Below are 14,999 nucleotides of genomic sequence, written 5' to 3'. Positions count from 1 at the left end.
TGGCCTGCTGCCCCCCATCCCCTCTCCTTCCAGCGGCCTCGGAACAATGTTCCCTGAGTCAGCTGGGCAGCTTCCCCCCTTGGGCTCAATTTTCTAGGGAGCCCTGGCTTAAGACAACTCTTCCACTTCCCGGGTGTCAGACCCTGTGTGTGTGTGTGTGTGTGTGTGTGTGTGTGTGTGTGTGTGTTATTCTAAATCCTTAAAAAAAAAAAATCTTCCAAATGAACACTGAAGCCTTGAGGAAGAATTGGAAAGGATAGGACGACTTGCCTAAGAACTGAGAGCTAGAAGGGGATGAACTGCACCTTTAGCTTAGGTCTGTCTACCCTCAGGATCTGTGTCCTCTGAGACCATGAGCAGGAAGAGACCAGGGCTTCAACATAGCTCTCCAGCTATGGGATCATTAACCTCTCTGAGCCTCCACTTCCTCATCTGTAGAAGCGACAGATTGAGGGGTGGTGGGTTCTGAAATTTCTTCTGGCTGGGATGTTCAAGGCTCTTCTGTTCCAGCCTCTGAAATGTTCCCGTGGGACTTGGGGAGGAGGTCAAATGGGATGGATCCAGGAGGCTTTAGGACTAATGTAAACCTAGGGGAACATCTTGGCAGACATATCAAAGCGGTGAACCCAGGGGAGGCGGGGTCCCAGCATTACCCACTCCTGCCCAGGCTCAGTTCCAGTGGCATTCAGACAGCCTTTGGGCTGGAAAGCTCTTATTCCTCAGACACCAGCTCTGACATCACTTCCCAGGGGAAGCCTTCCCTCCTCTGCCCCCTTGCCCCTCAAGACTGGATCCCACTGTCCTCAGGTGTGTTCTCAGAGCTCCTGCTACTTTGCCTCCCTTGTACTTATGGTTGGAAATTATCTATTTTTTAAAAATTTTTATTTATTTATCCATGAGAGGCACAGAGAGAGAGGCAGAGACATAGGCGGAGGGAGAAGCAGGCTCCTGGCAGGGAGCCCGATGCGGACTCAGTCCCTGGACCAGGGATCACGCCCTGAGCCAAAGGCAGACACTCAACCACTGAGCCACTCAGGCATCCCGGAAATTATCTATTAACATGATCCTTCATTAACATCTGTCTCTCGCTGGTAAGATTCATGGGGGCAGTGTCTGTTTATTTTGTCCCCCCAAAGTATCTTCAGTATCTGGAATAGCAGAAGGTGTCCAATACAGATTTATGGAAATAATGGTTTCAGTAATTAATTAATTAATTAATACTACATAGCCAAGTCTTGATGAGACCAAAGCAGCAGCTTTTGGGCTTGAAAGGCGACCTGGGGTGCGTTTTAAGATCCCTGGCTGATTGCCTAAGTCATTTGGTATGTAACTGCATGTCCTTGAGCCCCAGACTCCTCTCCTCTCCCTGCCAGTCCGTGTCACAGCTCATTAGGGGGCTGATAAGGGGATTGGCAGTACACTAACTCTGACATCCCTGAAGTCACCCTACCAGTCACCAGGCAGCCCAAGGGGGCTGGAGACACGGGCTCAAGGTGATCAGTAAGAGAAGGAAAGGGCTGACAGTTTACCTTTCTGGGGTTTAACCACTGGGCTACGCCTCCACAGTGAAAGGCAAACAAGAAAACTTTCAGGAGGGGGTCTGGGACTGTACAGAAGAGCAGCAGCTTTTGTGCTGAAGCGAGGGCATCGTCTGCAGGGTGGGCTCGAGTCTCAGAGAGAACAGACACCTCTCTGAAGAAACCTTCACCCCCGGCCCCTGCCCCTGTGAGATGCTTCCAGGGCTCCTTAGGCCTTCTGCGGCCTTCTGTCGATTGATCAGTCCTCTGAGCGCAAGCCTCTCCCTGTGAGCAAGGTCTCACTTTGGAATCACTCACACTGGAGCGCTCCCAGCTCCCTGCACGAGTCTTGCCGTGGACCCCGCCGGGTCATTGCAAATGCTGTCTCTACTGCCAGGCAGCCTCCGAAGTGCCCCTCCTCCTGGCTCTTCAATAGCTTCCCAGACTCCTGTCTAGATAGAACGGTGCATGATGCATTGTCAAGGACAGCTTATTTAAAGTCCAACTAACATTTTTATCCTTGACGACGATGATGGCAAAAATTTGTCTCAGGTCCCAAGTCTGGTACATATGAAGTGTCAAAATCATACTACCTCGACAGATAAAGGGCAGGGGAAAAAAAGAAGGAAGAAAGGAAGAAGGCCAGGCTGAAGGAAAGGAGGATGTGGAGGGAGGGAGCCTAAAAAGGAAGAGACAAGAAAGGGCCGGGACAGAAGGATCCCTTCCGTGGCGACATCGCAGTCCAGCTGCGGTGGTGTGTGTCTGTGGGAAGAACGAGGGCCCTGGTGTTACACAGATCTGGGTTCAAGTCCCAGCCCCATCTCCTACTAACCGTGTGGCTTCACAGACAAGTCATTCAAGCCCTCTGAGCTTCAGATGGCTCGTTTGTAAAATGAGGATAACAACTAGCTAAAAGGTATGTATAAAGAGGATTAGAGATAATAAATGTAAAGCATCATGCACATGGGAGGCCTCACTTGGAAAGAGGGGGAGGGCTTGGTTTAAAGTCATACTAAGAACCCGGGTCTGTGCTCTCTGCACGGAGGGTCCACCACCAGGACCTGACCACAAAAACCCCGTTATGGAAATAAGGATCGTGAATCAGTAATGACTTAATTAATTTTTACAGGTGTTAATAGTGTGAGCCAAGAAGACATTTCCCGCTGGAAGAACTTTGTACACCCTTGCTCTAACCGAACAGAAGACTGACATTCTGTGATGCACACCTGCATTTTTGCCAAGTCTCCACGTTCACCTTGAAAATCTATAGCCTGTCCAAGTGCACCCTGACTCTAGGTCTGTGAAAGCACATTAACACCAGCAGGCAATAACACGAGAAGTCACAAAACACCATAACTGTGACCACCTGCTCAGACGGTTGATCCCTTTTTCCCCGTTATTGTATCATCTCTCCCTTGGCAGCACCTCGCCAGCATCAAAGTCAACGGCTGTGGCATGTTGTGCTCTCCTAGGTCTGTCCAAGCTCTGGCAGGGGGTGCTGCCGAGCAGTAAAATAATCAGAACAAACAAAAGCACCAGGGTCTTCCAGAAATGGGCCCCAAGCCCCCAAAGCCATGTTATTGGTCCAAACCTCCATTACCCATGACAGGTGCTGAGCCTTGAGAGCCACAGGACAGGGATCATGGTGGTCTTCTTCACCAAGGGGTATGGCCAGTGCCGGGCTCGGCACCGGCTCAGAAAGGATTTGTACAATGAATGGACAACTCCGTGAAAAATGCACGATTGCCTGAACACGTGGATGGTTCCCAAGCATATACACAGCACAACCTTATGCCTTTCATCTCCCTCCCCAGCCCACCCCCAAGTCCAGGTCACCTGCTCTTTCCTTACCCTGGCGATCAGCTCCCCGACCATTCCTGTCCAGGTACCGTTGGCCTCAGGAACACCGTACACACCGTCCCCGACCAGGCGGATCTTGTAGTTGAACCGGAGAATCTCCGCCAGCTCCTTGAGCATGTCCACGCAGAAGCCCTCGTAGCGGTCATTGCCTTCCATCTCCTGGTGGTTCCCCTTCAGCATTAAATACGGGTTTTCCTGCAGCAAAACTGGGCAGCTGTCATTCTCATCTTAGCCCTGGTGTCCCAGCCGCAAGGGATGGGGGTGCCGGGGCAGAGGTTGGGGAGGAGATGGCAGAGGGAAGTGACTCGCGTGACTACTCTGGTGGTGGCCATTAGCTCCCCTCCCGACCTCCAGGCACTTCTCTTACCAGGAACACACAAGGGTCCCCAGGGCACAGGGGGCCAAGCTGCAGCCCCTCTACCTTGTTTCAGGTCATTATCTGACCTCACCCTCAACCTACCCCTTCCTTATACCCCCTCCTTTTGTCTACTGCACACAGACCTATCACAGGGCATTGTGAGATAACAGGTTGCCGACAATTTAGCAGGGCAAGGTAAGAACATGCACCGCCCTCTGCAGCCCAAGGCAGAGCACGTCCAGCCATGAGAGCCCTGGGAAGAGGGGTGGATCTTCCCGGTGAAACATCTAGAGAAGGTTCCACAGGGGAGGGAGAATCCAAACTGGGCTCCAGAGGGTGATGGAACACAGATGGAACAGGTACGAATGGAAAGCATCCCAGGCAGGGGAAAGGTAAGATTGAGTCCTCAGCGAGGAGGACCGTGTCCTCTTCAGGGGACAATGGATCCTCCATTCAGCTGGAGCACAAGTGTGTGCAGGGGTGGTTGAGAGGACAAATAGATGAATTAGGGTCGGAGGGGTGCTGGAGCCTGGAACAAGGTGGATGCACAGCGTACATGCAAGTAGGGCAGCCCTGCACATCGGGAGGGTTTGCAAGACTGGATGATTAAGAATATCAAATAATAAGACAGAGCATGTGGGGGTGAGGACAGACCCTCTCCTGATGTGAGATACTGGGTCCTGAGCCACAGTCTGACTCACGATGGAGTGCTGGGAGCTGGAAGAGACAGAGCCGGCCAGGCCTGATGGCAGGTGGGGTGCGGGGCGCACAGGGGAGGGGCCTGGGTGGATGACCCGAGGAGGGCGTCCTCGCTCACAGGGATGGTTTGGAAGGGAAGAGGATCTGGCCATGCTGAATTTGGGGTGCCGGTAGGCTGTCTAGGAGGAAACGCCTGGCCGAATGTTTAAACTGCGGAGTGAGGGCAAGAGGGGCAGGGCCTAGGGAGGGGGTCTCTGCACGGAGGACACGTGAGGCCGTCGCAGGAGAAGCACTGAGGAGAAACAGAAGAGGCACCGCAGACAGAAGACTGATCTACGCCGCAGGAAATGAAGAGCAGCCATGGAAGACGACAATGCAGAAGCAGCCAGAAAAGCTCAAAGTCAGGAAAATGTGGTCAGGACAGCCCAGGAGCGGGGAGGCTGGGGAAAAAGTGCACAGATGTTCCCACAGAGGGAGATGCAGGCTGTGCAGAGGTGCCTGGGCCAGGTGTTGCCGCCGACCCTTCTGAGGCAGGTGCCGTGGCGACAGCAGGACTCTGCAGGAATGGGGAGCGAACGTGGGGCACATGAGAGAGAAAGGACCAGAATTTTGAGAAGTTAGGAGAGAAAGGAGGGTGGGCGGATGGCCTCTCTCCACCTGACTGCTCCGGGCCACGCCTCTCCTCTGGCTTCAGTTCCCCATCTGCAAGGCACCGGGCTGGAGGATTTCCCCCGTGTCCACCAACACCATGATTTACGATCCCCCAAACTGGGCATGGGGCAGCAGGGCCTGGGTAAGGGGGTGGTGATGGTGTCTGTGGAGGGGAGGGACCAGGGTATATTGGCAGGCAGAGAGGAGGAATCCAGGGAGAAGGAGAGATTACCAAGGAAGAGAAGTGCTAGCTGGCACAGCCAGGTCCCAGGGAGGAACGGAGGGAGACAGGGCCAAGGGGACAGCGACGCTGGGAAGCGGGCCTGGAGGGCAAGTGGAGACGTGGACAGCAGTGCAGAGGAGGGAGGGGGCGGAGGGCCCGCAATCCGTGCCGGGCCCCAGAGGTGTGTTGGGGGCAGGACCGAAGGCTGGGTGAGCAGGAGGTTTTGACAGGAGTGAGCAAGACATGAGCCCAGGGAGTGCCAAGGCCCCGCTGACGTCGGGAGGCTGACTGGTAGCCGGGTAGCCGGGCGCAGGGACTGCAAGGACAACTGGGCTTGGGACAGGCACGAGCTGGGAGGGCTGAGCATCGTGCTGGAAGCTAAGAGATGGAAGTGCTGAAGCGCTGGTTTGCTGAGCTCAGGCTGGGCTGGGGAGGACAGACAGACCAAGGGCACGAGGGGAGGGGATGGGAGGGACTTGTGGTGTGACGTGGGAGAGAAGAAGGCAGAAGGCTGTGCTTCGGAGAGGGAGCCCTGCGTCGGAGGCGACGTGGCTCTGCTTCATGACCAAGCTCACCGCCAAGTCTGTGAGATGGGCCGGGCTCCTGCCTTCACACATGCTGTCCTGGGATCAAGGGGTCCTCTCCGCCCAGGTGCTCTTCCGCCTCTTCTGCCACCTAGCCTAACTCACCTCCGTCCTTGGGGTCCCGGTGCCTCCTCTGATGCCAACACACTTCTCAGAACTCCCCCTGCGCTCACGGCCAGGGCCGCATGTGGTTCAGTTACGCTCTAGGATGTGCTCCCCGGTAGGATGTAGGTGGGGCCTGCACAGGGTCTTCCCCTTCCTTGGGAGCCCCAGCTGGCTCTGGCTTTAGGCCCTCGTGGACTGAGTGAACAGCACTCAGACATGGCCTCAGGGACGGGGCTTGGCTGGGGGTTCCACCCCTGGATCGGCAGCATCCCAGGATACCCTTAATTATCCCAAGGAGCATCATGAAATTCTTCTCCCCAGATACCCTCTACTCTCAAGTTAACTTAAAATTCACTGATGTGGGGAGTGCTGGGGCGGCTCAGTCGGTTAAGCATCTGCCTTCGGCTCAGGTCATGATTCCAGAGTCCTGGGATCAGACTCCCTGCTCAGTGAGGAGGAGCCTGCTTCTCTCTCTCTAATGAATAAATAAAATCTTTAAAAAAAATTCACTGATGTGTTCAAAGTAAACACACCAAAGGCTCATCTTGGAGGGAGGAGACAGGCGGGAAAGTCAAAATGTCAGCAAGTTTGGGGTTCAACGGCACTCTGGAAGATGTGGGGACCGGGCATGCTGGCCTAGAGCAGGAGCCCCTGTCCTGGCAGGAGGGCTGGGGGAACAGAAGGGATAACACAGGCAAACAGTTTACTTTGGGGTCTGACACGGCGGGGTAAGCGCTCAGGAAATGAGAGCTACGGCTAATTCTGTGTAAATACATCATGGATATGTCCCACGCGTCCCCCGACAGGAACATGGGACAACAGGGATACGTGCTGAGTTTTAAGGGGTTAAGTCATGGGATGCCTGGGTGGCTCAGCAGTTGAGCGCCTCCCTTCAGCTCAGGGCGTGATCCTGGGGTCCCAGGATCGAGTCCCGCATCGGGCTCCCTGCATGGAGCCTGCTTCTCCCTCTGCCTGTGTCTCTGCCTCTCTCTCTTGTCTCTCACAGATAAATAAATAAAATCTTTAAAAAAGGGGGGGGGGATTAAGTCATTCAGGATTACCACCTGCCAAGGACAACCCACAAATAGTCCCCAGGTACTAAATTAAGATAATCATTCCTGGTGCGAATTATTGACTCTTAGCCGCTGTCTCACACACACACGCACGAGAAAAGCTCTGTGTCTGAACTGCACTTAGCGTGTTATTAAATGTCACCTGACACAGAGGTGCCCTGCTGCCACCCTTCATATGTGTGTTCAACATACACACGCACACACAGAGTCAGGTTGCCTTTCCCAGTCTAGAAACACAGCCCTGTGATCTCAGCGTCCCGTGAGTCTGTGCCAAAGCTCTGAGCACCGCGTACAACCCAACAATGTCCCCCTGTCCCTCTCAAACTTTTGTTGGCTTTTAAGGGACATCCCCCTACCCTGTAGGGAGAAACAACTTTATATTCAAATTCCAATCACTGAGTTCCTACTTTGTGTCAGGAACCCCAACCTTTGAGGAGCCCTCATTCTAGAAGGGGAGGTAGAGTGGACACAACCACCTCTAACAGGAGAAAGGCCATGACAGGTGTGTGCAAAGTGCTAGAGATGGGGAGAAGGCAGGAGTCCTGTCAGGGAAGACTTCCTGGAAGAAGTGACATCTGAACAGAGCTTTGAAGGGTGCACAGACATTTCCAGTTGGAAACGGGAAGTGGGAGGAAGGGCATCCTGGGCTGAGGGAACAGTACTTACAGAGGCAGGGAATGGCATGATATGGTGAGGAAATGCTGGGCCATCCCGTACTGCCAGACCCCAAGTCACACGGAGCGGAAGCAGGTACAGCACGCCAGGCCTGATTATGAGGGGCAGTTCGGGGGCGGTGGGCCCTGGGTGGTCGACCTCCTTAGGAAGACCTGACAAATGGGTAGGGAGTAGGGGCGTAGACTGAGCCATTGAGAAGAGAGCCTCTAAGGAGGTCAGGTCACACTCAGGTGAAAGAAGTAAATGGGCTTCAGGTAGGGTACAGACTTTGGGGACAGACTCAAGAAATACTTCCGAGGTAGAAAGGGCCACAAGAGGGAGGTCCCAGCTGTCATGCTGTGTGCTGACCTCCTCAGCCAGGACCGCTGCTCACCACTGCCCAGCTCGGCCTCGCTCTACGACACCTCAGGGAGGGGCAGTGGTGACCCCACCACCGTCCGATCTTTCTGGCATTTCCACGTTGGTTCAGACAAGCTAACGCTGCAGCTGAGAGGGGGAATGATCAAAATTCTGGGAGCTAGAACTGTCTCTTCCATCCTTCCCTCTGCCCAGAATATTCCCTCCCAGACGGCCACTTGGCTCCCTCCTCCTCCCTTCAGGTCTCTGCTCCAGATTTCCCTGGCTCAGTGGGGTCCCCATGGACGCTGGCGCTCTCAGCACCCTGACTCCCCACTCCAGCACTGTCTATTCCTGGGCACCTACAAAAGTGCCCAGCATACAGCAGCGCCCCCCAAATATTCACTGAATAAATGGATGAAAATATTCGCTGACTCCGTTTCCTACTGCATGAAGGGAAAACTCAACAGAGGGGCATTCAAGTCTTTAAGTGCTAGGGACCCGGTCTACTTGTCTGGCCTCATCCTCTTCTCTCTCTACCAAGGCTTATTTCCTGGAGAACCTGCCTTTTTCAGCACTTCCTAAACACCCAACGATGCTGCCCTTCGTTCACTTCTCCCTCCCTATCTCTCCCTGGCTCTTGGAGCCCATCCCTTCTTTTCTGGGCCCTTCTGGTGGGATGGGACCTCTCCCTCCTTCAGCCTGCAAAGTGTGAGGCATGAGCCTCTTTCCTGGCTTTTATTTCACTGCCCACAGTAGATCAAGAATTCTAAGCTAGTCTTCCTGTGCCCTAGGAGCTCCTGAAGGTAGTGATGGAGGTCCCTGAGCTCTTTCATTATCTCAAAAAGCCTAAAGAAACAGACACATTTGCAGACCTCGCGCATTTAGCAATGATAAGGCTGAGCAGACTAACTGGTACATCCAGTCTCTGCTTTGGGCTGGAATTATATCAGCGAGGCAACACTGGTTATCTCCTGCTGATAAGACACGGTGCCAGGCAGGGAAATATGCTTTTGATTTGTTAAAAGGGGAGAGTGAGGGGCGAGGAAGAAACTAATTATCATTTAATATATGTAGTTGGTTTAATTGACAAGTCTTTTAAAACATGAGGTCTTCACAGGGGAAGAAGACAATGACCTTGGCCATAAATGCACTTGACCCAGGCCGTCTACTAAATTATAACCTCTTTGAGGCTAGAGACCAAGTCTTGCTCATCCATGTGTCTCCAGGAATGAGCACAGTGCCTGACCCGTGGGGAGAAGGGCTTGGTAATTGTCGAAGAGAATGGAATCAAATAAAAAAAAAGGCAGATGGTCCCTGGCTCTATAGATTGAGAACTTTCTTTTGGCCATCTGGAAATGAAGAAACAGGCCATAAAAACCCACTGCAATTTGGTTATCTACTTGCAGGGGCGCGTTTTATGCACAGTAGACACCAAGGAAGGTAGGTTGTCGTGAAAGCAAAGGGGCCACCCTGATGGACAGGACCGAGCCTCCCCGGGAGGCTACTCCCACCTATGTCAGAAGGCCCCCTTCCCTGGGCCATGCACAGCCACCCGGGCTGTCAGGGTGCCCCTGGAAGAGGCATCCACAAACTGTGGTGTCTCTCCGCACCATCCCTCTTTCCCAGCTGCTCTGGAACTCATCAAATATCATTTCCATATGAAACAGCAACTTGCGTTTAATTACACTGTCATAAATTGGCCTCGATGCTGCCATCAGAGCTCCCATCTCACGTTCCCCGGGAAGCCTGGGAATGCCTGGAGCTGGAGAAAGCACCCCGGGGAGCTGCAGCTGGGAGGCCCGGGACCACCCCGCTTACCAGGATGGTGGTGACAACCAGGGTGGTGTTGAAGAGGCTGTCGGAGATGTTGGAGGCGTAGAGGCGGCTGTCCATGCTGAGGCCGTCCGCCACGTGCCACTGGCCGATCTGAGGAGACAAATGAGAGAGGGGCTGGGAAGAAATGGGGGAACACAGGCGGCTGGGGAGAGGGTGCTGAGGTCATGTGCAGTCCTGCAGGGTCGGAAGGAGCTGAGAGGCCAGTCCCCTGCCTCCAGCCAGGTCACTTGGAAGCCAAAGAAGGAGGCAGAGATATGGAGTTTCCCTGGATGAGGGTAGGGTTACTGTTCCACAGGGTTGAGGGGGTCAGGGAAGGTGGGAGGGGGCCTCTGAGAAAGGAAGGAAAGATGGGGGCAAAGACCCAGGAGAAGAGGAAAGTAGAGAAACAAATCAGGAACGGAATGCAGTTTGGGGACGTTCGCTCACACAGAAGGGAATGGAACATGTGGAATCACATCACCTTGCGGCAAGAAGGAGACCCCAAACCCTTTTGCTTCAGCCTGCTTTCAGTAATTCCAGTTCCCTAAATAAGAATCAGAACTTGGCCCTTCGGTGAATGGTGCTGAGTGGTCCAATGAGTGAAGGAACCGGAAGAGGGAAGACCCGGGTTCTCGTCCCGGTTGATTCGCTTGCTAGCCGTGAGAACCTAGGCACGTTACTTAAATATCTCTGAGTCTCAGTTTCCCCATCTATCAGTGGGGTTGGTAATGTTTGCCCTGCCTTCTTCTCGAGCCAATCAAGATCCTGGATGCATCAGTCTGACGCTAGATTATTCAGCCAGGCCCAGGAGCACTGATCTCAAAGGCGTAACCTCCGAAAAGTTCCCCACCCTCTCTGAGCGTGTCTCCTCATCCCTAAGAGGAGAATAATAACAGAAACGTCACTGGGTCATTGCGACAATGTATTTAACCTGCCACTATTTTCCTTCCTCTTCCCCACTGCCTTCACTTCAAGGGGGGAACAAATGCACAACTGACTCAGTTCTCCATTCTAGAAAGTCGCCTACACCTCTCCTCAACATTATTGGGTTTTTAGATGGTTTGTGTTCTCAAAGGAACCCTTTTCATAAATACGTGTGTGTGTGTCATACCAATATATTTCTACTAGCTGGAACCCCTGGCAAATCATTTGTGTTGCTGAGTGTTGGGGGTGGGCAACCAGGAGATATGGCTGACAGCTGGCTGGAAACCCAATGAAATGCACACATTCACCTGTGTGCACCCAGCGGCAGCTTCCCTGGAAAACCCTCACAAGTTCCGTGGATGCCACGTGGCTCTGTACTCACCAGAGCTGGGCTCTGGGTTCCTCCTGTGGAAAATCAAACAACAATGAAGACATATCTCACCCTTGGGCCCAACCCCCACACCGTAGGGCCAGAGGGCTGGGGGTCTTGAGGAGCAGTAACCATCTCTCTGACATCATGGTCTTGATGCCAAGCTAGGTCTGATGGTCTCACAGGTGAGGCTTTCATCACCCCAAGGGGAGATGACCCAAAACTCCCCTCCACTGCCTCTAGGAGGATGCCACTTGGGAGAGGGGTGGGCAGCCTTTTCTACTTCTGCAAGGGCAGAAGGGTCCTGGATCTACGCACATTCGTTTCTAGTTTACAACCAGAGTTTTGAGCAGATCCACATGGGAGGCCCCATTTGACAGATTAAACTGATGCTGAGATAAGAGTCCCTCCACCTTGTCCTAGGGTCACCTCACCCATCGGCTGAGAGGCCTGAGATTTAGTCCCAGATGTATCTTTCCAAGCAAGCTTTCATGGCCATCCTGTCTGGCTCTTCCAACGTCCTACCGCACATTTTCGTTTGCCTGTCTTCCCCACTAGCCTGCGTGGGGCTGGCCGGTTTCTGCTCACACCCCAGCATCTTGCTTGGGGGCTGGTACTTGGAAGCAAGGGGAGCCAGCATTTCATATCAGCAGATTGCTGCTGCTGATGGAGTGTGGGCAGAAGGCAAGTGAGCCTCCTCTGGCTCTCTGGAGCACCTCCTGCCTCTCAAAGGGACCAGCTGGAGCTCCCCCTCTGCCCCTCTCTGCAGGGGAGATGGGTGGGGAGGACGAGGGAGGAGCTGCTAGGTTTCCAAAATGAAAGGGGAACGGTAGTGGCTGGACACCTGCTGTGCTCGATGTGTTCTATCAACTCTTTGAACTCTCCCCCCAACTTTGCAGAGAGTGCCAGCGTTCTGGTTTATGAGGAAACCAAGGCTCAGACAGATTTAGCAGCTTGCCTAAGGTCACCTCTCTAGTAGTGGTGCCCGGGCTTGAGCCCAGAGCTGTGTGACTCCTCAAAGCGAGACTTTCCTGTCTCTGCTGCTGTCTCTTGGGTGGGGATGCCAACATGTGTTCCATGAAAGCAGGCCTGGTGAAGCAGAGGAGCTTCAGCCATCCAGCAAAAACCCAGGACAGAGCAGCTCTCTCCTGGGTTTTGAGATTCCACAGAGTCAAATGAAATGACTGTTCTCTTGAAGGCTCCTTTCCCTGTCTTCAAAATGGCTAGAGTTAGCTCCCAGTGGCCTCTTAGGATGGGAAGGGCCAGATTTGGACAGAAGGACATCAAGAACAATTAGGCTGGACGTCAGCATCTGCACGTCTGAGACAAGGACTGAACTTCTTTAGAGTCCTACCTGTCACCTAAAATGTGAACTCAACACCGAAAGGGCCAATAAGACCTCAGCTCTCCCCACCCCTACCTACTTTCCCACCTCTGCTGTTCTCAGGGGGCCTAATCTTCACTAACCACCTGCCCCAGCCCCAGCCCCCCTGATCTTAACTCAAGCCATCAGATAGGCTCCCACGAAAGCCAGGGAGAGAAATGATTTACCCAGAGCCAGAACTGACGGCCTGAGCCAGGCGCCCCACCCCCACCCTCCACCTCTGGGGACACAGCAAAAAGACTAATCAGCCCCTCAGCTCTAGTCAGGAAATGAATCTCCCACCCACCCTCCCATTAGCCCCCAAGAAATTAATAAACTCATCAGATGCAACAAAGCGGCTTGGCAGCTATCACCCAGCGCAATCTAATTGCAGAAAGGCGGTGGGAGGGAAAGCGAGAGACAGAGCCAGGAGCCCTGGGATACAGGCTAATTGCCCCACCCACTGGGCACCTTCCATGCCACACACATGCCAGGGGTGGGCAGGAGACGCAGCTCTCATCGCTGACAATCTGTGGCTCTGCCTCCAGCCAGATTCCCTTGCTCCACCCCGCTGACACCTGCCCCCCGAACCTCCTGCAGGAACAGCTGTTTTGTCAGCCTCTTTCCACATGCCCACATGTGCCCGCCTGATTATGTGCAAATGATGTCTTTCCATGGCCCTCTCTCTGTACTTTCTGTTTCTCCCACTTGCTCTGCCTTTGCATCATGTCCGTGGACTTGGACGACACTTGTTAGAGCCTCTACCGCACCTTAATGCAGGTAAGAAAAAGGCACCTTCCCCCTGGCTGATGTGGCCATGCAGGTGCACAGCTGGGCAAGTTGGATTCCAGCCTCTACTGGCCCTTGACCTTTGTGCCATCTGCACCGTGAATGCTGTGGCCCCAGAGTGGGAGGAGCCGAGTTTAGTGTGGCTTCTCTGCTGATGGAGCTGTGTGACCCTGGGTAAGTTGATTAGATGATGAGCCAGGAAATGTTTAAAAACTGGCTTTGCAGGAAAAAAAGGCTCTGATTTATAGTGTTTGCCAATGTCCATGGTGTAAACATACCCGCCCAGGTTGATTGCAGGCTACTGATGTGATGCCACTGAACAGAGTCGGGGAGGATGTGTATAGTGGCCCTCACTGGCTGGGGCAAGCTGGCTCCAGCAGGCCATCAGCACCCACCTGCCCGCACAGTCTCTGTGCCGGACGCTCGAAGGGTATGCATACAAAGTGAAGTCCACATACGCTCATAATCAACCCAAGTCACAGAGCTGGTAAGTGGAAAAAACAGGATTCAAGACAAGGTCAACGTGCCCCTTCACTGAGATCATAATATTTAAAATGAATGTGTACCTCTTCTCACAACCGATCCTGATGCCCCTAGGAGAAACGTCTCGTGATCAGAGTGCTTAGTCAGATATGAACATCTCTGTACATAAATGATACGGGATGTGTTTGCGCAGAAAGTATCATTCATCCAACATTCCTAAAGGACACAGGATTTATGTTAATGTGTGACCATATGAATTAATAATAATCTTGCTCCTTAAGCACTAAAAATCTGGAGAGTTAATTATTTATTTGAAAGCATTGTTCCCAAAAAATTCTTCCAAAGAGATTTACACTTTCCACTGTCCTCTTAAACAGAGTGAGAGTCTTGACCTTAATACGGTGTCACCGTTATGAAGGCAGTTATTACACTGTGCTGTGATATAATGCTGCTCTGGCTTACTGAAATGTGGATGCCCACTTGCCTTCACTTCTGCGCTTTGATAAGTTAATGCATCTACTTCTCAGAGTGTCTCTTCTCCTTGTGAACCGTCACTCGGTACCGCAGTCAGGATATCTGTGTTTAACCCCTGGGCGAGCAACCAAGTGACCGAGCTCGAAAGAATGGCTGTAAGGAGAGCACAGATAAGGCCAGATGGCATGTGGGGGCTCTGGTGAATGGATTCTGTGGCATCGATACAGACGACCCAGAGTCCTTTGGAAAGGCCACTGCTGTCCAAGTGAAGGTGTGTTCTGAGACCTGCATTTAGTCTGTGTGTGATCGTGGGTCAGTGTAAGCAAGCTGGTCACGCCCTCAGCAAGAGGCCACAGGGAGCGCTTGTTCAGGGCCAGGACCCCAGGGCTCCCCTGCTGCTTCCTGTAAGAGCTGGCGGCGTGTCACGTGGAGTCTGGAGTCCCACGTTAGCATCCGGCACTGTGGCCACTGTGGTCATTGAGCTTCCCCAAGTCTCCCCTTCCCTCACCTCTACTCAAGTCCTCGTTTCCACCGAGCCTCCCCTGGGCCAGGTTACACTCCAGCCCTCTGTTCCGCTCGCCACCCAGCAGCCGGCAGTCATCTCTACAAAATCTCAAATATGATCACCCAGACCCTGCTTAAAACCCTTCCCTTCTTCCCATTTGGGTTTAAGGACAGAGATCCTTTACATGGCCTA

The 14,999-nt window shown here is 53.2% G+C and overlaps 1 protein-coding gene across 2 annotated transcripts in view; it reads right to left on the bottom strand.

The window, feature by feature from the left end:
• Positions 1 to 14,999, bottom strand: part of GRIK4 (glutamate ionotropic receptor kainate type subunit 4) — a 423,105-nt gene that overhangs the window by 69,736 nt on the left and 338,370 nt on the right. For both annotated transcript variants that reach the window (XM_072822392.1, XM_072822393.1), the window contains 2 exons: positions 9,903 to 10,010; positions 3,369 to 3,572 (listed from right to left, as the gene is read on the bottom strand). In XM_072822392.1, coding sequence (XP_072678493.1) covers positions 3,369 to 3,572; positions 9,903 to 10,010 — 312 coding nt within the window. The remainder of the gene's footprint in view (positions 1 to 3,368; positions 3,573 to 9,902; positions 10,011 to 14,999) is intronic.

The sequence above is a fragment of the Canis lupus genome, chromosome 3, assembly GCF_048164855.1.
Source record: "Canis lupus baileyi chromosome 3, mCanLup2.hap1, whole genome shotgun sequence".
NCBI lineage: Eukaryota > Metazoa > Chordata > Mammalia > Carnivora > Canidae > Canis > Canis lupus.
The sequence above is the reverse complement of the archived record's forward strand: the minus strand, read 5'-3'. Positions and strand labels throughout refer to the sequence as shown.